The 27,537-nt window shown below is 37.4% G+C and overlaps 1 protein-coding gene across 2 annotated transcripts in view; it reads right to left on the reverse strand.

Annotated features, from left to right (window-relative positions):
* Chm (CHM Rab escort protein) overlaps positions 1 to 27,537 on the reverse strand; it is a 161,113-nt gene that overhangs the window by 70,864 nt on the left and 62,712 nt on the right. For both annotated transcript variants that reach the window (XM_052734988.1, XM_052734998.1), the window contains exons 5-8: positions 9,982 to 10,363; positions 7,414 to 7,530; positions 6,791 to 6,911; positions 4,999 to 5,224 (exon numbers count right to left, since the gene is read on the reverse strand). In XM_052734988.1, the coding sequence (XP_052590948.1) occupies positions 4,999 to 5,224; positions 6,791 to 6,911; positions 7,414 to 7,530; positions 9,982 to 10,363 (846 nt within the window). The remainder of the gene's footprint in view (positions 1 to 4,998; positions 5,225 to 6,790; positions 6,912 to 7,413; positions 7,531 to 9,981; positions 10,364 to 27,537) is intronic.

The following is a 27,537-nucleotide window of genomic DNA, read 5'->3' on the forward strand; positions in this document are numbered from 1 at the left end:
TTCAATTTATAGGACGAGCTATGGTTCTAAGAATCCAATACTCCTCCATCATATCTACCTTGTCTCCTATTTAGGAGAAAGAAAGAGACCTATAATATTCAGAAATTAGTCACTTCCATTCTTATAATCAAATATTTAGGAAATATAAATGTGATAATACATGCTTCCACTGATACTTGGTGATGCACACTATAACAGAACCATCTGTTCACACCAAAAAAAAAATTCTATTTTACATGAAACAATTCTTCCTGCACTCCTGATACTGAAGGAAAGCAACCACCAATGATAAATACCTCATCCCCTGAAACACCCGGGAGAACACACTACAAAAGTAGGGCTGAAATTACAGCTTTGAGCAATAAACACTTCAACAAAAAATTATGTGTTCAAAAGCTTTATGCCAGTTTCACCATGGTAGAGCTATACGGGGTTCCATAACCAAGTGAAGGTCCTGGAAAAGAACTAGTAACTCCTCAAATTTGTAGTGCCTTGTTGACAAAAGCAAATAACTGCAGAAATATAAAGTACCTCAAGTTCTGAGAGATCAGATCAAAGGGAAAGCAGTGCAAGAGGAAATAAAACACTAATTTGAATCAGCAGGATTAACACATGACACTAATTGACCATATGAAAGTATGTATTAAATAGAATGAGAATGTAAAATTCTAGGCTCTGAGAGAGCCTGCACACATGTGGAGGCTATACATACATTCAAACATACACAGATACTCATAACATGAAAAAAAACCAACAAATATTTTATAAGAAAGACAGTGCAGTAATGTAGGACATCAAAAACACTATCTTAAAAAAAACACTTCAAAGAAAAGAGATACAACTTACAAAGAAACTACAAATTAGACTGATTTCATACTTTTCATGAGCAAAAATGAGATATAAATAACAGAATAAACATTAAAAATAGTGAAAAGAATTGTCAACCTAGATTCATTTACGTCTTTGAATTCCACTCAACCAAAAATTAAAAGAAAGCCAACAGCTATAGCTATTTTCAGATACAAAAGGTCTCGGAGGACAAGTTGTAAAGGAGAGAAAGGAGAAGACTGCAGCAGACAGGACTCATCCCAGCTCAGCAAAAGGACTAAACACAAGTATGACTATGCTAATAGAGTCCCAAACACAGACTCCAAAGATGAAGCAAGTAAGTAAGTGCTCAAAACTTGGAATAGGTGTTCAACTACCAGGCAAAGCAGATTTTTGAAGAAAAAAAATAAGGATAACAAAAATCAGCAGATAATTAAAACATTAAAGTTATTAGGAAATGTTGACAAATTTCTATGTTTTTATTTAATGTCACAATAAGCATAAAGTAAGCTTTGATAAAATTACAGGGAAAAATTGACAAATCCAGTATCATAATGGAGATTTTTCAAAACACATCTATAATATTGGTAGACCAATAAGAATGAAATTCAATAAAAATAAAGTTTGAAAATTACAACTTAAGTTTGATTTACTGAACTCTGAAAACAATCCTCAGAGAATTCTGTACCTTACAAATATATAAATGTTTTTGAGTAGACAGAGAAATTATAAAACCTGATGATTATCCTGTGACAAAGCTTAAAGCATCAATATCCCCAAAATATTTCTACCTTCATAACACAATTAAATTGAATACTGTGAGCAAAACTGTCCAAGTTAGTTGTTCTGAAATATCTCATAATAACTTAATTTAATGAAGGGATCTTAGTAGAAATAAAAACTTAAAATTTCTAACAAAATACATAAAAACTAATAAGAAATAAAACAACTCATATGTATTTTCATAATTTAAAAGTTCTTACTAGCTAAAAAGATAAACTGAGTTTGGTGGGACATGCCTATATAATCTGAGTTCTTCAGAAGCTGAAGTAGGCGAATGGTGAGTTTGAGGCTAACCTGAGCTACATAATGAGATGTTTTGCACACAAAGAGACTAATATAGTTGACTTTTCAAAACATAAAATGTGGAAACACTACTATATTTTATCATTTACTATGATCAAATAATACCAAATGTACACTGTGGACTTTTAAAATCTATGGCATTATGAAAAATTAATATTAATCCAACTTTACACACTCTGACACAGAAACAGTATATGGTACCATTCACAGTGGAGAGAAAAGTAAGCAACACAAAGATAAATGTGGTCCATACTGTGTTACTGCAATCATTTCATAGCTAGCTCATGTTAGTCAGCAAACTCAAGTGTTACACTTAAGATTCTGAGTGGCATCAAACATCATAAAAGCAGTTTGTTTCTCCAAGAAAGAGTGCGTAAAGAAAAAGTATCTTTCCTTACATAATTTTTGTCACAAGCAATACTCACAAAATATGTGTTAGTCAATAATGTTATTGGTATAGTTTCAAGTCAACCACAGGCTACCAGGATTTAGACTTTGGAGGTTAATAGATCTGATTTCAAGGAAGGGTCAGTTCCACTGACTATTCCATCAAATAAGTTTTCAAGTTTCAGCCTAATAACCGGGAAAGGCAAGGAAGAATACAAGAGAGCTCAAATAAGTCTCCCATAAGCAAACCACAGAGACAGTAACGAATTAATAAACAAAGCTTTAACAGAGACAATTCAAACACCCAACTTAAGTGTTAGAAATCTACTACAGGTATAAAACTTACCCAAGGTTACAATGGTAGTAAACAAAGACACCCCATTTAAACAGAAGCAGTCTATCTACAAAGTTCATATTCTTAACTACCAATCAAAAAGCTACACAGAAATGAAAAGCTTCCTGAATCCAACTATACTAATCTTAACAATCTTCTTGTAGAACACCAACACAGACAAAACACATAAAATTTTAACTATGATCAATAATCAGAATACACTTAAGAATCCTATAAATCATTAAGAAAAGAGCAACAACCCAAAAGATAAATGGGCAAAAGATGAAAAAGTAGTCCTCAAAATAGAGATCATGAATAGCCAATAAATGAGAGGCTCAACCTCACAGGAAATCAGGGCAATGAGTAAAGACTAACAAAATTGTTTAAATGCTGGGAAATACATAAAGCAAATAGAAATTCCTATATACTGTTCCTAGGGTGTAACTAATAAAATTATCAAAAGAAATACCAATATTACAATAGTAAAATGTAAAACACACATGCTATGGCTAAAAAAAGAATCCATTCTTGTCTGGAGATGACTCACTGGTTAAGAGCCCTGGCTACTCTTGCAGAGGACCCATGTTTGTGTCTCAGCTACCACATGTCAGCACACAACCATCTATAACTTCAGTTCTAGGAACTCCTACACTCTCTTATGGCCTCCATGGACACCAGGCACACATGTGATGCACATATATTCATGCAGAAAAAGCACTCATACAAAAGCATTCATAAAAACTTCATTCTTAGGTATGCCTCCTAAAGGAAATATTTTATGTGTTGCGTGAGTGTATGTGTGTGCCTGTGCATCCATCATTGTCCTGCTCTATTACATTTCACCTTATTCCCTTGGAACAGGGTATAGTGATTTGAATGATAACATCCCTCAATAGTTGTTGGGGTTGTTTGGGGAGGTTTAGCATGTGTGGCCTTGCTGGGGCAGTATATTACTACAAGTGGGCTTTGAGTGTTTAGTCTCATCACACATTACGTTCACTCTACTTCCTGCTTGCAAATGAAGGTGTGAGGTGAGCTTCCTGCTCCTGCCACCATTTGTGTTGCTCTGGCTCCCCACCATGATGGGACTGCTATCCTTCTGGAAATGTACACCAATAAACCCTTCCTTCCATAAGTTAGCTTAGTCATGCTGTTTCATCACAGCAATAGAAAAATTAAGACAGGGCTTCTCAGTAAACCTGGAGCTAGGTTTGTGGCAGCAAGTCACAGAGATCCTCTAGTCTCAGACTCCTTCCACACAGAACCCTGGAGTTACGGGCACACAGGTGACTACTTCTGGCTTTTTTTGTGGGTTCCAAGGATATGAACTCAGATCCTCATGCTTGCATAGCAAGCAAGCTTTATCTACTGGCCCATCTTTCTAGCTGCTCCAAAAGAAAGTCTTGAACACATATATCATAAGATATGTTGTGCTGGCTAGTCTTACATCAACTTGACACACAAACTACAGAGTTTATCTGAAAGGAAGGAGCCTCAATTGAGAAAATGCTGCCATAAGATCCAACTGTAAACCTTTTCTTAGTTAGTGATCAATGGGGGAGGGCCAGTCCATTATGGGTAGTACCATCTCTGGGCTGGTAATCCTGGGTTCTATAAGAAAGCAGGCCGAGTAAGCCAATGGAAGCAAGCCAGTAAGCAGCACCCCTCCAAGGCCTGAGGCAGCTCCTGCCTCCAGATTCCTGCCCTGTTTGGGTTCTGTCCTGACTTCCTTTGATGAAGAATAGCGATATGGAAGTGTAAGTCAAATAAACCCTTTCCTCCCCAAGTTGCTTTGGTCACGGTGTTTCATCATAGCAACAGAAACCCTAACTAAGACACATACACAAGGATGTTAATAGAAAATATCAACAGAAAAATGGAAAAAAGAGTTTATGGTACATTTACAATAGACTTATCTAACAATGAAAATTATATAAAATATAATTGAATATATAAATAAGTATAAATATAAATCTCTTAGATAAAAATGCATATATACAACATCATTGTTGAAACATAATGTTGGGTGACAATAGGGATTTATAATACTTTATCAGGTCCAAAAACAGGCCAAACTGAATATATCATTTAGATGGAACCAACAAACATTAAATTGCCTATAAAAAACAGAATGAACCATGTTTGTATATACTAATTCTTCATTGAATTGATTTTAAGATAGGAGCTTCTAGAAAGAAGCCTGGCCTCAACATGCTATGTAGCCAAGAGTGGCCTTGAACTCCTAACCCTCCTGCTTTCACATCTCACATGCTAGGAACACAGGGATGCACCACCAAGCTCACCTTTGTTTAATTTTCATGTTAGTCATACAACTCTTTTAGAAGACATAAATTGTAACTTACCTGCAGAAACACTGTGGGAGTTCACCTTGGCCATATAAAGGAAACAGAAATGGAGTGTTGCCATACCGCCCAAGACAGTGAAGAAAGTTTTTGGTAGCTTTGAGGCCATCTACAGTACAGCTTGTTGGCTCTGAGGTCATTGCAATTGAATGCAGGACAAAATATTGTAGGTTGGGGGTTAATTTTTGCGTTTTTAAATATTCAGAAAACGGAGTTTCCTCATATGCTATGAAAAGAAAGATGAAAATTTATCAATTAAAATCAAATTTAATTTCTACTTAAAAATATCCCACATTAATAGTCAAGTCTGTTAAAGACTTCAAACAGGACACCAGTGGCCCTTATTACTACAGTTTGGACATGAACTATGGGTCTTAAGAACAAAATATGGAAACAACCTCATTATCCTAAATAAATTGATGGCATAGTTTTTAAGTTTTAAATGACAAATCTTTACTATTTTATTGATGTGAAAATCCAGGAAGACATTAAATAATTCAATGAATTATGGTGGCTGGCAATAACCTCAATTCATCAGCATTTCAACTATATAACAATGTTAACACAAATCTGAAAATATTAAGCAAGATAAAATGTAATGAACTGATAAAATACATTAATAAAAATGTCACTTTTGTTACATTTTGCATTTTCTTTTTGTTAAATATATATTTTGCATTCAAACCTAGAATAAAAAACTTTTACTAAAAAATAGTGAAACTAATTTCTGTGAGGCTGCTGGAACCCAACATGCTAATAATCACACTTCAAATAATAAGGAACACCTACAAAACTAGTCCTTCCATTACCTAAGAGAAAACAGGTAAATGTACTACTTGTGGGAGGAAACAATCCTGTGACAACAGACATTAGTTTAGGTAAATAATCCAAGTCAATAAAAATGATAGACGTTAACTGATTAAGAGGCTCTAAGTTTAGGCACTGGAAAGAACAACCTGGTATTTCTTCAGGCGTTACTAGCAAGAAAGAGGTTTTCAGAATTCCATCAAAACAAACCATGATGCAATTCTCATTGTAATTTTATAAATGAATTATGAACACAATAATTTAATTTTGCACAATTTTCCACCCCAATGTCCACCCCAATGTACTTGAAAAGCAGCCGACATTAAAACAATGAAATCAATTTTCAACAGACTAAAATAACTGTCCGTAAGATTACAATAGTAGGCTTAAAGCTAACATTGGAAACCACAGCTTCTCTAAATCTAGAGGTTTCTAGTATACATCACATAGCATTTATGTCAAAAAAATGAAGAGCTCAATATTTCAAGTAAAAGCAGTCCTGAAAAGTGACATCTACACAAATTTATTATTATTATTAATGATAAAGTAAAGACAAAATAACAAAAAGAATGGCATATATCAACAATCAATTAATACACTATATCTCATGAGCCACGTCCTACATTCAGTTCCTAGTGCCATACACACATAGATTAAATAATCAATTATCCAGGGTATTTAATTTAAAAAGAATAAAAATGAGGGCCTAGCATGACATTCTGGCAATGTTGAAAATCTCTGCATATATATATAGCCACTTGACGCATAATGGGTACGAAGCACTTGAAATATGGCTAGCATAACTGAGAGAATGAAGTATTTAATTTGAATGAATTTAAATAGTACCAATGCGCTATGGCTAACTTACTGGATACAGTAGAAGTTAGAATGCATTTTAGAATAATTAGTTGTTTACCAAATTGAGGAAACATATTAAAATTAAAATAACAAATAATTAACAAAACAAATTAATGGAAAGCAATACCTTTGTATGCATCAGGATGCTCTTCATATTCCATACAAAATGTTAGAAATTTCATAAGCATTCGTTTTTCTACCATAGTAAGTCGTTTGCTATTGAAGACATCTGCTCTAGAACAGGGAACCTGAAAATATTTGCAAGTGAAGACGATTTTAAAATGCTTCCTAATGACACAGTATTCCAGAATATACTTTGTATTCCTTTCCTCATTATAAGGTTATCATTTCCATTCCATCCTGGCTGCTTCATGTCACCTTTCATCAGTTCTAATAGCATCTCTGTTAACTACAGAGCTAATTAACTTGAGAGCCCTGTTACTTAATTCTGCCAAGTTGTTCTTCATGCCATTAAAAGGCCAATGACATGTCACCCCTAATAAGGAACAAATGACAATTCAAATATAGTATTGCTGCCTGAAATTAGCATTTCCTCAACATTAAAATCAACCTGGGGAATAAATGTTCAAAAATAAAACAGGAAATTTACTGAAGCAAATTTTGTATTTACATTTATAAACAACCATGCAAAGTTGGAACTTACTGCCTTACTAGGAAAATAGTAATTGTCCTTTCTTATCCTTCTAAATGAGTAATAGTAACGACTCACACAGTTAAGTGATACAGTACCTGTTCCACAATTCCATCTCGAAATGCAAGAATCCTTGTAATATTTTTAAACTCTGCATATCGACTAACGTTTGATTTGATTAGAAGATCAATTAGTAATCCCCGAGAATAGAGAAGCTGTAAGCAGAAAGTGTTTGAGAAGATATGATCAAAGACAAAATAATGGAAAATGGCAACTAACACACATACACAAACTTGTTAGAATTTAAGTTATATATGCATAAGACAATTCATTAAATGCTCACAGTTCATATATGCATAAGACAATTCATTAAATGTTCACAGTTCATTACTATAATTTAAACCAAAATATCTATAATATAAAAGGTTTCTTCATAACTTGTTCTTGCAGTAAAACCTGAACTCCTAAATAGTTCTTCTACTCTTGTCTAGATGATATATGAACATTCATGAATTTCATTACAGAAATGTTAATGCATTTAATTATGAAATCTCTTCTCAGGTCTGCTAAGAATGTTATACTGCACACAGTACATCAACATGTCCACTGTATTTCCTTCTTAAATATCTTTGTCACCTCAGGATCCAAAGATCTAAGGCTGATAAAAGATTTTGAACCAGAAATAGAGCCAGTTGGTTTTAAGAAGAGATCAGTACAGTGGACCACCCCATGCCACCAATATAGACAAACCAACCAAAAACAAAATCACCTCACATGGTTTTGTGATACATTTCCATAACAGAGTCAAATTCTTAGCCTCTCATACTCTAAGTTTATATGACATATAATCTTTTCAAGAGGTGAACAATTTTACTATTGATATCTGTGTGAAGGACTGGCTTAATCTTTCAGTGTACTTTTTAATTAATACCCGAGAGGAAAACAATAAAACTTTAAACAGTATTATCTATCATGTTAGAAATTCAACCGTATGTATATTATATATTTGGCTATTTCCTATGATCATGGTACTTACAATTTATAACTCAATACACTAATAACTGGAAAAAATAAATAAAATGTTTCACTATACAAAGAAATATGGCAGCATAAAATTTTGATCTGTTATTAATTTGAGCACCAAAGATGATCTGTATATCAATATAAATTATGAACAATTTTGTAAACTATCGTATTAGTTTAGCCAACTAAACTAATCGTATTACACCAACTGAAGTAAATGTGGCATTTTTAGAAATTAATCTAAATACTCTGACTAAATAAATATGCCATGTTATTTGATTACCTCATTCTTAACACACTGTAAGTGATACACCTTACATAATTGTTAAAATGGCAAGTCTTAACTATAAAGTAGAATAAAGTGGTATTTCATTTGCTTAAAAATAATTATTTCTGATGTAATACTGCATCAAGAGGCACAATTTTATAAATATTAATATAGAACAAAAATTCATTCTAATTATTAAGTCAAATAAAGCTTAAAACAAGTGAATTTCAGTTTTCACTGAAGAATAAAAAACAAATTTCAACTAAAATTATCTTAGACATAAGTTTCTGAAGCATGGAAATAATATATGTACCGTATTTAATCATAAGTTGTTTTTCAATGTCCCCTAAGTGATCTACCATGTCAATTTCGCATTGATGAGATGAAACAAAGCTGCAATCACACTAAAATAATCAGAAGCACTTTTAAACAATTTGTTTTGTCTATTTGGCACTCTGGCTCCATAACTGAGGTATATAAGCTTACTTAGAATCGTTTTTAAGTCGAAAAAAAAACTTTTATGTTGATTTTTCTCTACTATTCTGAATAGTACAATATTTTATGTAGGGAAATATTTATATTTCCACACACTAAAGTTCAAAGTGAACAGGGGAATGGGCATACTGGATTTCATTAGCAAAATATAAGGTGCATGAATTGTCCCCTCCCTTTTCTCTTATCACACCCTTTATGGCAAGTCTGATGGGGTATTTTATTATTATTTTGAACAAAAATAACCTTGCTTCTTATGAACCCCATGCAGTATTGAAGTCTCCCATGATCTAGCAACCTCATCAGAAATATAATGAGCTAATGTTAGAGTTAATTATGGAAACACCAGCAAAGACAAAAGAATTCTTCACATCCTTTGCCACTACTAGAAAGGTATGCTCCAATGTCCTCAAACCTGACCGTGTGATTTTAAAAAATGCATTTGTTCATTTGGAATACTTGTACTAAAGTTAATTTTTATAAGGGCTAAGGACATTTAAATAAAATTTATTGCAAAGAACATGAGATTTGAACACGAATTCAATAGAATTTTTCTTCTGATGGAGTTGATAGTGACCATGAATTAGAATATTAAGATGAACTACCTGCCCTAATACATTAGCATTCTTCACAGACAAAAATATTTAGTATAATTTAAAAGTGCAGTAACTACATTAATACTAACATTTTAGTGTAATTTTAACCTATACTTAAAACAATTATTTTGTAACTGAATTATAAAATTCTGTTTACTATCTTCACGTAAAGCAAACACAATTCAGAAACTAAAATGAACAAAAGTACACTGAGAGATCCAGATGCTATTTTCAATCATTTGAAATTATTGTTGTTCTAGGTTAAGATGTATAAAATTAGTACTTACTTTTGATACTAAATCAATATTAAATCTTCTGCCTTCTTTAATAATCTGTGAGTAAGTAATTGTATTTTTCTTTGGTGGCTCTGTGTTGTCTTGTACTTTAGGCACATTTTCACTGGTCTCTTCCTCTGAAGTTTTATCATCACTAAGATTTTCTTTCTCTCCTGCTGCTTCAGCATCATTTACTTCTAGTGAACTCTCTGGATCACTGCTCTGAGTCTGTTCTGCTGGTGTTTCACAGCTCCGGGTGCTTAATGACTCATCTGCAGTAGGCAGGCCAGAAGCTTCTGCAGCCTCTGCAACCTCTATGGACTTCACGGATGTCACAGAAGCATGATTTTTCTGCAGTGCACCAGCTTCTTCAACATCTTTGTGCAAATCCTGACTAATAAGAAATTATGATAATAATCAGTATCATGCTTCTGATATTTCTACTCTGCTCCAATTTCTTACTGCTTTAAACTTTTTGTGGTAAGTTTTATTCCTCTATCCTTTTGTCTTAAGTTCGGGGTACATACTGCTAAAGTTTCAACATGAAATTTGAAATCATTGTTTCCTATTTACTATTGATATTTATTACTCCACTGAAAGCTTCATTTCCAAAGTTATTACTAGAGTAAGCATTTTTAGTCTACTGTTATCTTGATACAATAGACTTCCATTCATCTTGTCTACATTGCTGGCAGCTTTAGAAATGTCATCCAGGTGGTGCTGGCTTGAGAGTTATGAAGGATATAAGAGTAAAGGGGTCATAGAATCTTTCTCCATGGTTTTAGAAAGCTACAGAGGCCAGGCAACAGTGGATAATGAACCTAAGAGGACAAGAGACCCTAAGAGGCCTTTGTGTGAAACCTAGATTGCAGTGGAGACCTCAAGATGTTGGAGATGTCAGAACCATGTTTTGGTCCAGTATTTCCTCACTATGCCCCATTCCTCCCTTTTGGGATGTTAATGTGCATTCAGTGCTATTATATGTTAGAAGTGTATAATTTGTTTTCTGATTTTACAGGTGGTTACTTATGAGACTGCTTTGAATCTCAGAAAAGACTCTCTGGGCTTTTGTTTTTTTAAACAGTGCTGCAAAGGAATAAAAGGTGGTGATTTAAATGAGAAATCACCCCTGCTTAGTCTCCGGAATTTGAATACTTGGTCCATGGTTGGTAGTGCAGTGTGGGAAGTTTAGGAGATGTGGTCTTGCTGGAGGAATTATGTCATTGAGGGTGGGGTTTGAGATCTTAAGGCCTGTGGTTCAAGATGTGAGCTCTCAGTATCCTGCTCTAACCAACATGTCTACTGCTTACTGCCATGCTTACCCACAATGACAGACTCTTATCCCTCTGGGATAGTAAGCCCAAATAAACTTGGTCATGATGTTTTACCACAGAAACATAACTGACATGTAAATATCTAGGACAAATTACTCTCAACCTAGATATGCTTTATCTTGAATTTCCCTAAGGGGAAGGCTTTAATACCAAGTGTATATTCCTTAAAATATCTTCATAGAAGACCCCACTTCCAAAAGTAGTTAGGCAACACAGATTTGACTTGTTATGAAAAAAAATAGGAGAAAACTCACATTTAGGTTAGTAGGGAGGTAAGCGTAGAGAGGGTGGATATGGGAAGAGTTGAAGGGAGTGAACATGATCAAAATACATTGTATGAAATTATCAAAGAATAAAAATATTACTTAAAAGTCTATTACAGTTAGTTTATGTCTAATAAACTCCAGATGAAAATAAAATATATAGGCAAAGGCTTTTTTCCTTCTCTTTTTGAAATTATAATATTATTACATCATTTTCCCCTTCTGTTTACTCCCTTCAAATCCTCCCATATATGCACCTTGCTCTTTCAAATTCATGTCAGAAGCTACACCATTAAATTCTCACCAACATAACTTCCTAAACATGAGCTGAACAAGAAAAACAATAGACATGTAATCATATTTTAATATAAAAATGCTTACATGTAGAAAGTAGAAAAAGTTAAGCCAAGGGAACACAAGGTATTATAAATTTGAAATTCTGGGTGCAATGGAAATGAAAGAACAGAATGATAGTCACAGGTTAAGAAATTAAACATCAGCATGCCAGACAACCAGGTAGCATCTCCACAAACCATATCCACACTTTCCGTTTCCCTAGACCATGTCCTCCTGCTCTCCCTCCTCCCACTCATCACTGTATCCTAGCGCCCAACTCAGGTGGACTCTACTTGCCCAACCAGAGGCCATGCCTGCCAGAAAACCAGGTAGGGTGCCCATGGACCTTCTCCACTCTCTCTGCTACCCCAGGACCAATCTCTCAGGCTCATACTTAGAACTACAACAGAACATTAGCTTCGGTCTCCCTTCTGCCATGCCCACATCTCCTGTAGATCCCACCGTCCATCCCCTCTTAAACTCCCTCCATCCAAGTTGACACTATATCCGAGGCCCCAACTCAAGTGGAGATCTGCTGCTCAGCCTCAGGTCAAGCCTGCTAAAAAAGCAAGCAGGCTGCCCACAGAACTTCTCTACTCTCTATGTTCCCCTAGAGCCAATCCCCCCTCTACTCACTAGCACTGCAAGAGATCACAAGCTGTGGCCTCCCTCCCCCCTGCCCATGTATCTCATGGATACCACAGACAACCCCTGTTGACCTCCCTCCCCTGACCGCATTCCAGCCTCCAACACCAGCAGGCATTCCCTGAAGACACACCAGCCATGCAGGACAGTAAAGCAGGCAATACACAGCCACCACACTCTGACCATCCAGACAGGAAACAGAAACCAAGGAATAAAACACTCACCTACCAAGACAAACCCAGAAATCAGTACCTAGACCTATAATCACCCCAAACCCAGATGCCTAGATGCCAGCGAGCATAAGAATACAATCAATAAAGCCAGGACAATATGTATCCACTAGAGGACAGCAGTGGCAGTGAAGGGTAAGGTTTTTAGCTCTTAGCTATTGCTCTGACCTCTTGGGCTTTCATCTTTGCATTGGCTCTGTGTTTCTTATTTAATAAGACGGTTACATCTACACTTATAGACATTATAATACACCAAATACACCTAACAGATATTTACAGAACATTTCACCTAAACACAAAAGAAAATACCTTCTTCTCAGTACCTCAGGGAACTTTCTCCAAAACTGACCACATACTTGGACACAAAGCAAGCCTCAACAGATACAAAAAATTGAAACAGCTCCCTGCATCCTATCAGACCACCACAGATTAAAGCTGGATTTCAACAAAAATAGAAACAACAGAAAGTTTACAGTCATAGAAACTGAACAACTCTCTACTGAGTAGAAAACTGGTCAAAACCAAAATAAACATAGAAATAAAAGACTGTCTAGAATTCAATGAAAATGAACGCACAGCATGCCTAAACTTATGGGACACAATGAAATCGGTGCTAAGAGGAAAGTTCACAGTACTAAGTGCCTATATAAAAACACCGGAGAGATCTCATACTAGCAACTTAATAGCACACCTGGAAGCTATAAAACAAAAAGAAATAATTATATACACGATTAGACAGCAAGAATAATCAAACTGAGGGCTAAAATCAATAAAATAGAAACAAAGAACAATACAAAGAATTAATGAAAGAAAGAATTGGTTCTTTGAGAAAAATCAACAAGCTAGACAAACACTTGTCCAAACTAAAAAGTAGAGAGAGAATATCCAAATGAACAAAATCAGAAACAAAAAGGGTGACATAACAACAGAGGAGGAAATCTAGAGAATCCTAAAGACATATATTAAACCTGTAGTCCACGAAATTGAAAAATCTAAAAGAAATGGATAATTTTGATAGATACTGTTTATCAAAGTTAAATCAAGATCAGATAAACAATTTAAATAGACCTATAGGTTCAACACAACCCCCATCAAAATTCCAACATATTGTTTACAGACCTTGAAAGGACAATTCTGAACTTCATATGGAAAAAGAAACAAATAAACAAAACAGGATAGCTAAAACAATCCTGAACCATAGAACTGCTGGGGTATCACCATCTCTGATTTCAAGTTGTCCTACAGAGCTTTAGTCATAAAAGCCATATGGAATTGGCATAGAAGACAGACACACTGATCAATGTAATGGAATTGAAGAACCAGATGTAAGTCCAAATGCATAGGAACACCTGATTTTCAGTAAAGAAGGCAGAAGAAAGCATCTTTAACAATGGTACTGGTCAAACTGGGTGTCTTCGTGTAGAAGAATGCAAATAGAAACATATTTATCACCCTGCACAAGTGGATCCAAGTGGATCAAAGACTTTGACATAAACCCAGACACATTGAACCAGATAGAAGAGAAAGTAGCGAACAGCCTTGAACACATTGGCAGAGGAGACGATCTTCTAAATATAGCACCATTAGCGCAGGCACTAAGATCAACAATTAACTAATGGGACCTTAAGAAACCAAAAAGCTTTTGCATGGCAAAGGACACCATTAATTGGACAAAGTGGAAGCCTACAGAATGGAAAAAAAAATTAGCCAATTCCACATCTGATAGATGGCTAATGTCTAAAATATATAAAGAACTCAAGAAACCAGATATCAAAAAAAATAATAATAATTCAGTTTAGGCCCCCAGGCAGTGGGACTGGGACTTGTCCTTAGTGCATGAGCTGGCTGTTTGGAACCTGGGGCCTATGCAGGGACACTTTGCTCAGCCTGGGTGAAGGGAGAAGGGGACTGGACCTGCCTCAACTGAATCTATCAGGCTGAGCTGAATCCCCAGGGGAGTCCTTGCCCTGTAGGAGATGGGAATGGGGGGTGGCCTGGGGGGAAGGGGGGCGGGAGGAGGGACGACAGGGGAATTCGTGACTGATATGTAAAATTAAATTAAATTATAAAATAAAAAAATGGGGTACAAATCTAATCAGAGAAATCTCAAAAAAGAATCCCAAATGGCTAAGAAACACATGATCAACATCCTTAGACATCATGGAAATGAAAATCAAAACTACTTTGAAATTCTATTTCACACCTGCCAGAATGGCTAAGACCAATAACACAAGGGACAGCTCATGCTGGAGAGGACGTGGATCAAAAGGAACACTCCTCCATTGTTGGTGGGAGTGCAAACTTGTACAGTCACTTTGGAAATCAATATGGCGGTTCTTTAGAAAATTGGGAATCAATCTTCCTCAAGACCCAGCTAGACCAATCTTGGTCATATACCCTAAGGACTCTCCATCCTATCACAAGGACACTTGTTTAACTAGGTTCATAGCAGCTTTATTCATAGTAGCCAGAAACTGGAAACAATCTAGATGCCCCTCTACCAAAGAATGGACAAACAAAATGTGGGTATATTTACACAATGGAGCATTACTTAGATGTTAAAAACAATGGCATCATGAAATTTGCAGGCAAATGGATGGAACCACAAAAAATCATCCTGAATGAGGCAACCCAGACCTAGAAAGCTAAATATGGTATGTATTCACTTATAAGTCGATATCAGCAGTTAAGTAAATGATAACCAAGATACAATCTGTAGACCCAGAGAAGTTAGGCAAAGAGAGGTCTGGGGAGATTCAATGATCTTCGTGGGAAGAGGAAATAGAACAGATTTTGCAGGTAGACTGGGACAGGCTGGCATTGGAGTGGAAGGGATCAGGTGAAGGAGGATATGGGATAGAGAAAGAGAGTGCAGGGAGAGACATTGGAGAATATTTGAAGGTAGTGTGGAAACCTAGTACAATAGAAACTTCCTAGAATCTATGAAGTGGGCCTAGTGAGGACTCCTAGTAATGGGGGCTACAGAATCTGAAGTGGCCATCTCTTGTTTCTAATCAAGGTTTTCAATGGCAGGATTAGGTTGCATTCAGTTGCCTTGTAGGCTGAAGAGGTGCCCATGAAGATCCCCAAACAACCCAGGCTCATTCTAGGACAGAAAGTTGCTCACTGCATACTAACACCAGGGACCCCATGGTTGAGGACAACATCCACACAGTTCATTGAATGTGCAGAGGTCGAGCTGGTACCTGCATGGAGCCTTCATCCCTATGGTCTAGTCTCTTTGGTGTAGGAAGATACTCTGTAAGCTACTGGAAGAGAAACCTGGACATCAACCCAACCCCAAAACTCTCAACCAACAATCTGTCCCTCCTGCAAGATGTTCTGGGGCAATGGTGGTGCAGAACTTGTGGGTGTGGCCAACCAATGTCTAATTTAACTTGAGGCCTACTCCATGAGAGGGAGCCCATGCCTGATAATGCTTGGATGGCCAGGAACCAACCGAAGATGGGATGGCCCAGAGACCTAGGGTATAATCAAACATGACTGCTATATATACGTACTACACATATACACGCATACATACAAACATACATACGTATATTTAGATCAATGGAATGATTATGATTCCTAATGATATTCTGCTATACACATAGATCAGTGCCTTGTCCAGTCGTCATCAGACAAGCTTCCTTCTGCAGAAGATGTGAGAGGATACAGAGACTCATAGCCAGACATGCAGAGAGTCTAAATTGGAGGTCTCCAACAGGTCCCTCCCCTCGGAGCTTGGAGAATTCCGCGGAAGAGAGGGCAGAAAGATTGCAGGAGTCAGAGGGGATAAGAAAAGCAGGAGAAGATGGCCCACTGAATCAACCAAGCTGGGCTCATAAGGGCTCACAGAGACTGAAGAGGCAAGGACAGGGCCTGTAATGGCATGTACTAAGTCCTCTGGATATATGTTGTGGTTGTTAGCTTGGTGTTTTGTGGGACTCCTAACTGTGGGAACAGCTGTGTCTGTGACTCTTTTCCTCTGACAGCATTGCCTTGTCCATTTTCGGTGGGAGGGTTTTATCTAGTCTCACTTTATTGTGTTTTGTCATGTTTGGTTGTTATCTCTAGAAGGCCTGCTCCTTTTTGATGGGAGATAGGGGTAGGGTTTGGGGGTGGAGGTGGATCTGGGAGAGAGAGAAGGTGGAGCAGGGGAGCTGGCAGAAATAGAGGGAGGGGAAATCTGTGGTCGGGGTGTATTGTATGAGAAAAGAATATTTTCAAAATGCCAAAATTTATTGTCAAAATGTAATGATAACTTCAATGAAATTTAATTTAAATAGCAAGTGATAATCATTAATGACCAGCAAGACTTTTCCTAAGTAGGTAACAATAGTGGGGAAATAATCTATGTTCTTGTTCCTCATGTCGTTACTTGGGAAATCCTAGGCAAGACACTTAATATCACACAAATTGCTCACCTGTAAAATAGGTGTAAGTCCATTTACCTTATCTTTCATAATAGAGTTAGAAGATAAATTAACTTATGTGAAAAGTAGTTAATAAACTCAAAAAAGTCAAACATGAGGTATAGATCAAACCTAAAGTTTTGTTAAACTGCCTGTAGGTCAAAAGAAAAAACTCAAAACTTGTACCTACATTGCCTTATAATATGATGGAAACTCTTTGGCCATACCATTACAATTAACATTAAAAACACAAAAGTCAGGGCTAGAAAGATGGCTCAGCAGTTAATGTTTGCTGCTTGTCCTATTTTAATTTCTGTTTGTATGATAAATCACTGACCCATGGTAACTTGGAAAGTATTTATTTGGCTAAGAGGTTACAGTTCACCATGGCAGGAAGCCAATACAAGAACTCAAGGCAGGTGCCTTGTGGGAGCCCGTTCTCGGGTTCCTCATGGCTTTAACCAGCAGGTCCGCATAGAGGATGATTAGGACCACCAGCCTGAGTGCAGGTGTCTGAGATGATCTGCACTTGGTTGTGCTGGGGGAGGAGGTCTTTTGCTCTACCCCCTGGCATCTCTATAAAAACTCTGGGGCAGAGACAGTTGGGGCCCGTTGGAATAGGTTCCAGGCCCTCTCGAGGCTATCCTTTATTTTCTATGTTTATCTCCACAAGATTCTCCGCAATAAATCCTTCTATCTAATATTTCCTGCTGCTCGCACTCAAGAAAACTCTGGGGAACTGTGGGGGTGGTGGGGAAACGCACCACAGAATGGCGCCATGAACAGGGACTAAAGAAAAAAAAAAGGAACTAAAGAAAAAAAAGGGGGGACTAAAAAAGGGGGGACTAAAAGACAAATGAACAGGGACTAAAGATAAAGGAAAATAATAGTTTTATTACAAAGTTTTTGGCGAAAGTGTGGGTCAGCCCTGCCAGTGGAAAGGCATGCCGGTGTTATGGAAAAAATATATATTTTTTATATATATCATTGAGAGGCAGGGGTTTTATCCTCGAGAGAAAAGGAAAGCAGACTGGAAGGATGTCCGATGCTGCAGCGAAATTCTCTTCTGTCAAAATTTTCTATCTTCTATCCCTTTCTCAATTTCTATCTGTGAAAAATAAGTATAAGGCATAGGGTAGTAAAATAGTGTAGGAAAACTTAGAAGTGTAAGATTGTGTAGGAAAAAATAAGTAAGGCAACTAGACAGAAAAACTCTTCAATTTTCTAACTTAGGGGGCTATGAATGCAAACTGGGGGAAAAAATCTTTCTTTGGGCTTTACGGGTAGTAAAAAAGCTCTTCTTTGAGCTTATGGGGAAGAAAAAGTTTCCTATGGAAGCTTTTGTCCTGGGGACAGCTGAAATACTAAGTCCAAGCGGCAGGAGAAAGTGATTTCTCCCTGAGGCAAAAAATGGGGGTGTAAAAAGCCAAAAAGTTGGGAAGTTTTGGGAAAAGTTGGTCTTTCTGTCTTGGGGAAAAAAATCTTTCTCTTAAACTAAAAAGCTTTTCTTGGAAAATTTGGGGGGGAAATCTCTCTAAAAAAGCCTTCAACTTTCTCAAAAGCTCTAAAACTTAAAAACTGAAGCCTTTCAGAACTCTCTCTCAGAAGGACAAACTAGAATCACCTGAAGACATTAGTATGGGAATCACCTGTGATTAGCTCTAAGGGAAAACAACCCTCTTAAGACAGCAAAACCTCTCTAAGTTCTGTCTTTCAAGCTTTAAAAATCCTCCCTGCAATGCAGGAGGCAGGGACAAGTTCCTAAAAACCTCTCTTCTAAGCTCTGTCTCTTAAAGCTAGTAAAAGACAGTGGGTCAGAGTACCCTGAGGGAAACACTTGGGAGAGTGTGGGTAAAGAGCTACAAAGAGCCCAAAAGGGCCTGAAACTTTACCTGAGAAAAGGAAAAAGCCAAGCTTTTCAGTTATGCCCAGCTGAGGCATCAAGGGTTTTGTTTGAGTGAGCGTTTCAGAATGAAAAGGTGCTCCTAATCGTCCTAATGCAAAGATCCCCTGAAGCATGCAAACTGTTAGCATTGTATCCTAGCTTCTGACGAAAAACCCAGAGGCGACTGGCCAGCATCTGAGTTGGAGTGCATTTCGGGGATACTAGGGTTCCTGCAGTTGTAAACTTCCTGGAGCACAGAGCTGAGGCAGGAAGGTACAGGACCCAGGGGAAGATTGCTAATGAACAAACAAAGCTAAAGCCAGTGGGAACAGCACAGTTGTCTGCTTCATACAAGTCCCAGTTGATAGGTCCACAGCTGCAAAAAAGAAATCTGAGAAAAGCTTTCCTATCAGAGTAAGGACCTTTCTGGGAAAACAGTAAAGCTGAACTGTGTCTGAAGCAGTTGTGCTGCTGAGTCAGAACACTGTCTGGGGAAAGAGCCCAGCCAGGGCAGAACAGAACTATCCAGGAGTAAAGCTTTCTTTTCTATCGGAAAAAGCATCTTTTTGAGAAAAGCTTTGTTTCAACTGACTCCCTGAGATGAGGGAGTGTAGACCTGAGGGGTGATTGCCTCTGGCATAAACTCTGTCCTTCAGCACCCAGACAAGCAAACACAACCCACTGGGGGACTGGGTCAGGTGAAAGGCCTGAGGGAAAAACACCTATCCTAATGCTAGCTTAGGTATGGCAAAAACCTCCCTTGCTAAACTTGATTTATGAACACAAACCTCAGACCCGGAAAACAAATGGACTAAAGCCCCTATCTTCAGAAGCAAAAAAGCTGTCACTGTGACATTGGGAAATGTTTCTGGGGTAGAGGGGATAAATTGAGACCAAACTGGGAACTGTCTGGGAGAAAGACTCTGAAGATAGAGAAGGGACAGAATCCTCCCCAGAAAATACATGACCTGAAAAAGCTGCTAGAATTTGAGGCAGATTCAGGAGGAGAAAAAAAGCCCCTCCCTCCAAAGGCAGCTAGCAGAGGTACAGAGCTGCAGACAGATACCTGAAGCTCTGTATCTGGGGGGGAAGGGACAAGCAAAATGAGAATAAAATCAGAGGGAGAAAATCTCTCTGAAGGAGCTATGGAAAAGCTGTAGTACATGATCTTGTTTCTCACTGACTGGCTAAGACAAACACAAGCCCCGAGGAAAGTTGCTATCAGAAATGCCAGCCAGCTAAGGAGGCAGGTGCGGTTCTGATCCAGGGTCAGTGTCAAATGAAGAAGAGACACCTGTTAAAGCCCCAGTTGAGGAGAGACCAGAAACCTCCCAATGTCCCATAGTTGAAAATGTAAAATGCTTGTTCAAATCTCCCATTGCAAAAGCAAAAAACTTTGTTCAAACCTCCTGGGCAAGAATTTGTAAGCAAGTTTGGTAAAAAAGAACTTAGAAGTTGACTCAGACCCAAAAAGAACTATGGGAAATGAAGTCCAAAAGCTAGCTTGCAATAAGGGACTGGACTTGGGGGTGTGGCTTCGTACTGAGAATGTTACAGTCACGTAGCAACAAGTATCACAACTCTATAATGACAACACTCACTAAATCCCAGTGTTTTATAGCAAAGTTGAATATAAACTGTAAACTTTAGAAATGATGTACGTACTTCCTGTCTAGTTAAGAGAATCTTTCTAATAGAGATAGTGATAATAATTAAGAGTAAGAAGTAGAAAAATTTAAATAAGATGTGAGTTTGTAGAAATTATTCTGTCTTGTTAGATCTGTGTTAAGAAATCTTTAGGTGTTTGTGAAGTTAAATATATGCTAATGTAGCCCTATATAAGTTTGTAAAGTAGATCTGTAGAGTTCCTTCAAGAATATAAGCTTGTAAGAAGTATCCAAAGTAGTCTTAAGACATGTAGTAATAAGCTTGTAAGAAAGATACTTATGGTGATATTTTATTTGTATTAAAATGTTATTTGTAGGTTAATAAATAAAGTTGCCTGGGGGTCAGAGCTATTAGCAAGCCATAGGAAAGCAGGGCAGTGGTGGTGTACTCTTGTAATCTCAGCACTTGGTAGGCAGAGCTGGGTAAGTCTCTGTGTGTTCAGGGATACAGCCATTATTGGATACACATGCCTTTAATCAATACCAATCATGGAAAACCTGGAGGCCTATACAGACAGGCCATGAGGAGGCAGTCATGTGGTTGGGTTTACAACCAATGAGAAGGCAGAACAGGAACTCTATATAAAGACTTTAACACAGGGGTAGCTCTGGTTCGGAGAGGTAGGACCACCGCAGGAGGAAGGGTAAGGTTTTAGCTCTTAGCTCTGACCTCTTGGCTTTCTTCTTTGCATTGGTTCTGTGTTTCTTATTTAATAAGAAGGTTGGTTACATCTACAGATACTAGTTGTAAGTGTAAGTTTAAATAAGAAATAAGATAAGCAGTATATAAATAAGTAGATGTTAATGTTATATGTGAGTTTGTAAAAATGTGTAAATGTTGAGTGTGAGTTTATGCTTAAGCACATGTTATATGTAAGTTTATGAAAGTGTAAATATTGAGTGTGAATCTGTTTAATGTATATGGTAAAAGAATCTGAGACACAGAAGATAGTGTCCTAGTAGACTGCAAAGTAGGCAGTCTGAATGGTTTCAAAAGCTCCAGAAGCCGCTAAGAAGCTAATGGTGGACGCCAGAACCAGCACAGCCAAGTGCAGACCATCTCCAGACACCTGCACTCAGGCCCGTGGTCCTAATCATCCTCTATGCGGACCTGCTGGGTCCATGAGGAACCCGAGAATGGGCTCCCACAATACCTGGAGGTAGGAACTGAAGTAGAAACCTGGAAGGAACAGAATTATGTTATTATAAGTTATTACTGGATTATTTCCTCTGGCTACCTCAGCTACCTTTCTTAACTAGCTCTAGACCACCTGCATAAGGACTGCACTGCCCACAATGAGCTTGGTCCTTCTACATTGATTTACAATTAAGAAAATGCCCCATAGACATGCCCATAAGCCAACCTGCAGTCAATTTCTTAATGTTGCAACTTTTCCCTAGGTGACTCTGGCATTTGCCAAGCTGATGAAAACCAACCAGCACACTGCTCTTGCAGAAAAACCAGGGTTCCAATGCTATGTTGAGTTTAAAACTGCCTTTAATTTTAGCTCCAAAGGATCCAACACCCTGTTCCAAAAGAACCCACACATATGTGGCATATACCCTCACATCTATACACATGAACAAGGATTAAAAATTAAATCTTTTAAAAATTAAAAGTTATGATATAAAATGTGATTTGTATCTTTTTCCACAGTAATGTTCACATGTCTATATTTGCTTTCACTGTGAAAATTGATAAAACTTAAGATGACAACTTTTAGCAAAAGTTACATGCCTAAAGATTAAACTAAGAAGTGACAGGATAATTAATTACAGTACAGAGACAAGATAGAATATGGCAACTTCTTTTATTGCAGACTGTGATGAGAACAGCATGAAAATTGAGCATAGCAACTGATTTATTCAGTAGCTATCTCATATATTAAGTAAAAAGAGGTTTTATGTAGTAAATAAAATCCATTATCCCATGCTGGACAATCTGAGAGCTGAAAGTCAAAGCATTTTATTAAAGGTGATCAAAGGTTAAGTAAATCTAAGGCAGTGGGGAATGTATAAGAAAAGAAACTACTATTTTAGAATTAGTCCTACTTTGACAAACTACTAAATTTCAATGTTCTCAACATCATAAATTGGTGAATTTCCTAGCTTTACAAGAGATGGAAGCATAAAAACATACTACTATTCCTACTTTTCATTTAAAACCAAAGTATTTTTGGAGTTCTGCCAAGTGTTAGGCTCATATCTAAAAAAGTGATGAAGACACTAAAACTCCTAAATCCCCACATAATTACTTTGTAACTAAATTCTTTTAACCAAAAGGGTGATATTTCTATGAATTTCAAACCTTACATTGTGGTTCATATATAAGCAGCATTTTCAAAAAAAGATATTCCTCTGCCAAAGAAAATTTAAGAATAACAGTTTAATTTTAGTAAGTCAAATGTACATGAAAACACATCTGCCAGATAAAATGTTAGTGAATTCTAAACCCTCAAAAGAAGCTATTAATTATAAAAATATTCACTACCAAAATAGATTTTGCAAATTAAGTCAAATATCACTTATAATTTGAATCTCAAAGGCCATTATACATGGATTGTACTTTTTACATAATTTATCCTATCTAAAAATGTTCACTGCTTTGTATAAATGCACCTTTTTAAAAAACTAATTTTAAAGATCTATCTGTAACTTAAAGAACTTGGATATCACTTATCAATTAGTGGTAACAACCAGGAGTACTTCCAAAAGAATTTGCATATTAATTTGTAATCCTTTACATCTGTCAATGTAATACATGGTAAAAACAAATGGAAAGAAAAAAAAATCACATGATCATCTCATTAGATGCTGAAAGAGCCTTTGAAAAAATCCAACACCCCTTCATGATAAAGGTCTTGGAGAGATAAGGAATACAAGGAACATCCCTTAACATAATAAAGGCAATTTATAGCAAGCCAACAGCCAACATCAAATTAAATGGAGAGAAACTCAAAGCGATTCCACTAAAATCAGGAACAAGGCAAGGCTGTTCCCTCTCCCCATATCTATTCAATATAGTTCTCAAAGTTTTAGCTAGAACAATAAGACAATAAAAGGAGATCAAGGGGATGCAAATTGGAAAGGAAGAAGTCAAACTTTCCCTATTTGCAGATGATATGAGAGTATACTTAAGTCATCTCAAAAACTCTACCAGGGAACTCCTATAGCTGATAAACAACTTCAGTAATGTCGCAGGATACAAGATTAACTCAAAAAAATCAGTAGTCCTTCTATATATAAATGATAAACGGCCTGAGAATGAAATCAGAGAAACATCACCCTTTACAAAAGCCACAAATAATATAAAATACCTTGGGGTAATACTAACTAAGCAAGTGACAGACCTGTACAACAAGAACTTTACGTCTCTGAAGAAAGAAATTGAATAAGATATCAGAAAATGGAAAGATCTCCCATGCTCATGGATAGGTAGAATTAACAGTAAAAATGGCAATCTTACCAAAAGCAACCATCAGATTCAATGCAATCCCCATCAAAATCCCAACACAATTCTTCATAGACCTGGAAGAAAAATACTCAACTTCATATGGAAAAACAAAAAACCCAGGATAGCTAAAACAATTCTGTACAAGAAAGCAACCTCTGGAGGCATCACCATCCCTGACCTCAAGCTCTACTATAGAGCTATAATAATAAAAACATCATGGTATTGGCATAAAAAAACCAACATGTGGACCAATGGAATTGAACTGAAGACCCTGACATTAATCTGCACACCTATGAACACCTGATTTTTGAACAAAGAAGCCAAAACTGTACAATGGAAAAAAGAAAGCATCTTCAATAAATGGTGCTGGCATAACTGGATGTCAGCATGTAGAAAGTTACAAATAGATCCATATCTATCTCCATGCACAAAACTCAAGTCCAAGTGGATCAAAGGCCTCAACATAATTCCAGTTACATTGAACTTGATAGAAGAGAAAGTAGGAAGTAGTCTTGAATGTATTGGCACAGGAGACTACTTCCTAAATATAACACCAGTAGCATAGACACTGAGAGCAACAATTAATAAGTGGGATCTCCTGAAACTGAGAAGTTTTTGTAAGGCAAAGGACACAGTCAATAAGACAAAGAGACAGCCTACAGAATGGGAAAAGATCTTCAGCAACCCCACATCTGATAGAGGGCTAATATCCAAAATATATAAAAAAAATCAAGAAACGATATCAAAATATTAACAATCCAATTAAAAATGGGCTACAGAGCTAAACAGAATTTTCTGTGGTTACTATTTTGCGCACCACAATAAACTTATCTGGGGGTCAGAGAACAGAACAGCCACAATATTAAACATAGAGGTTAGGCAGTGGTAACACACGCCTTTAATCCTAAGCATTCTAGACAGATCTCTGTGCGTTCAAAGCCACACTGGAAACAGCCAGGCATGGTGACATATGCCTTTAATCCCAGGAAGTGATGGCAGGAAGCAGAAAGGTATATAAGGCATGAGGACCAGGAACTAGATCCTTTTTAAGCTTTTAGCTTTCAGCAGCATTTCAGTTGAGATTCATTCAAATGAGGATTCAGAGGCTTTCAGTCTAAGGAAACAAGATCAGCTGAGGAATTGGCAAGGTGAGGTTGGATGTGGCTTATTCTGTTTCTCTGATCATTCAGCGTTTACCCCCAATACCTGGCTCCGGCTCCGGGTTTGTTTTTTATTAATAAGACTTTTTAAGATTCTCGCTACATTTCTCAACAGAAGAAGCTCAAATGGCTGAAAGACATTTAGGGAATTGCTCAACATCCTTAGTCATCACGGAAATGAAAATCAAAACGTCTCTGACACCTGTCAGAATGGCTATGATCAAAAACATTGATAACAGCTTATGTTGGAGAGGATGTGGCGCAAGGGGAGCACTCCTCTACTGTTGGTGGGAGTGCAAACTTGTACATCCACTTTGGAAATTAGTATGGTGACTTCTCAGAAAATTGGGAATCAATCTACTTCAAGACCCAACAACAACACTCTTGAGCATATAGTTAAGGAATGCTCAATCATACCACAGGAACACATGCTCAACTATGTTCATAGAACCATCGTTCATAATTGTCAGAACCTGGAAACTACCTAGATGCCCTTTAACCAAAGAAAGGATAAAGAAAATGTGGCACATATACACAATGGAACACTACTCAGCAGTAAAAAACAATGACATCATAAAATTTGCAGGCAAATGGATGGAACTGGAAAATATTCTGAGTGAGGTAACCCAGATTCAGGACAATCATGGTATGCATTCATTCATAATCGGATACTAGATGAAAGGCAAAGGATAACCAGACTAAAACCCACAGCTCCAGAGAGGCTAGCTAACAAGGAGAACCCCAAGAGAGACACATGGATCACCCTGGGAAGGGAAAATGGATCCATGAGTAGTCTGGGAGTAAGGTGGGACAATGGAGGGTAGGAGATGGGGGATGACAACATAAGGAAATGGGATGGTCAAGCTGGAATAGGGACTGAGTGGAAGAGCAATAAAAGAGATACCAGTATAGAGGGAGACATTATGGGGACAGGGAGAAACCTGGTGCTAGGGAAGCTCCCAAGAATACACAAGGACGACCCCACCTTAGATTACTAGCAATAGCGGAGAGGGTGCCTAAACTAGCCTACCCCAGTAATGAGATTAGTGAATACCCTAATTGTTATCATAGAGCCTTCATCCAGTAGCTGATAGAAACAGATGCAGAGACTCACATCCAAGCACCAGACCAAGTTCCAGGAGTCCAGTCGAAGAGAGAGAAGAAGGATTCTATGAACAAAGGACAGCAAGACCATGATGAGGAATCATACAGAGACAACCAAATCGAACTAGTGGGAACTGACGAACTGTGGACCAATAACTGTGGAGGCTCCATGGGACTGGCCTAGGCCCTCTGCATAGGCCAGACAGTTATATAGTTTGATCTGCTTAAGGGGCCCCCTGACAGTGGGATCAGGACCCATCTCTAAGGTATCACCAGGCTTTTTGGAGCCCAATGCATATGGTGGGACACTTTATACAGCCTTGGTGCAGGGGAAGGTGCTTGGACCTGCCTCAACTGAGTATATCAGGCTCTGCTGACTCACCACAGGAGGAAGACTCACCCTGGAAGAGGTGGGAATAGGGGGTTGGATGGGGGAAGGCTGGGGAGTGGGAGGAGGGAGGGGAGGGAATCTTTGGTCGGTATGTAAAATGAACAGAAAATTTCTTAATAATATATATATATACATATATATATTAAAGAAATGCAAAAAAAAAGTATAAACATCCACAGCTTTAGAATGGCTATTCTAATTGTCCAGAAGTACACTGAGATAGACAGACTTTGGTTTTGGTTAATCTCAGTGTTTGGTATTTTTTATCTGAAAGTTCTCGAAATTAAAAAACAAACCTGGCAACTAACTGGCTACTTTATTCAGCACAGGTGTTCACTGGTACAGAATATTTGTATAACTATACAAAGATGTGTTGCATTTGTTTATGTTGCAGAATATTCGTTTTACTGTGAAAAGATGTGTTGCATTTGTTTACGCTGTATAATATTTGTTTGATTATGTAAAGATGTGTTGCATTTATTTAATTTTGTAAAGATGTGCTGCTGTTTTACCTTGCTTGCCTAAGGCACCTGAGTGGTCTAGTAAAAAGCTAAATGGTCGTTAGTAGGGAGGAGGTATAGGCATAACTTCTGGGCTAGGAAAATAAGTAGGAGCAGGAATTTAGGCTCTAGAGAAATAAAGGAGATGACAAGGGCAAGCCAGACAGACATGGAGGAAGCAGGA

Source organism: Peromyscus californicus, unplaced genomic scaffold, assembly GCF_007827085.1.
Source record: "Peromyscus californicus insignis strain IS unplaced genomic scaffold, ASM782708v3 Scaffold_10__1_contigs__length_136768540, whole genome shotgun sequence".
Taxonomy (NCBI): domain Eukaryota; kingdom Metazoa; phylum Chordata; class Mammalia; order Rodentia; family Cricetidae; genus Peromyscus; species Peromyscus californicus.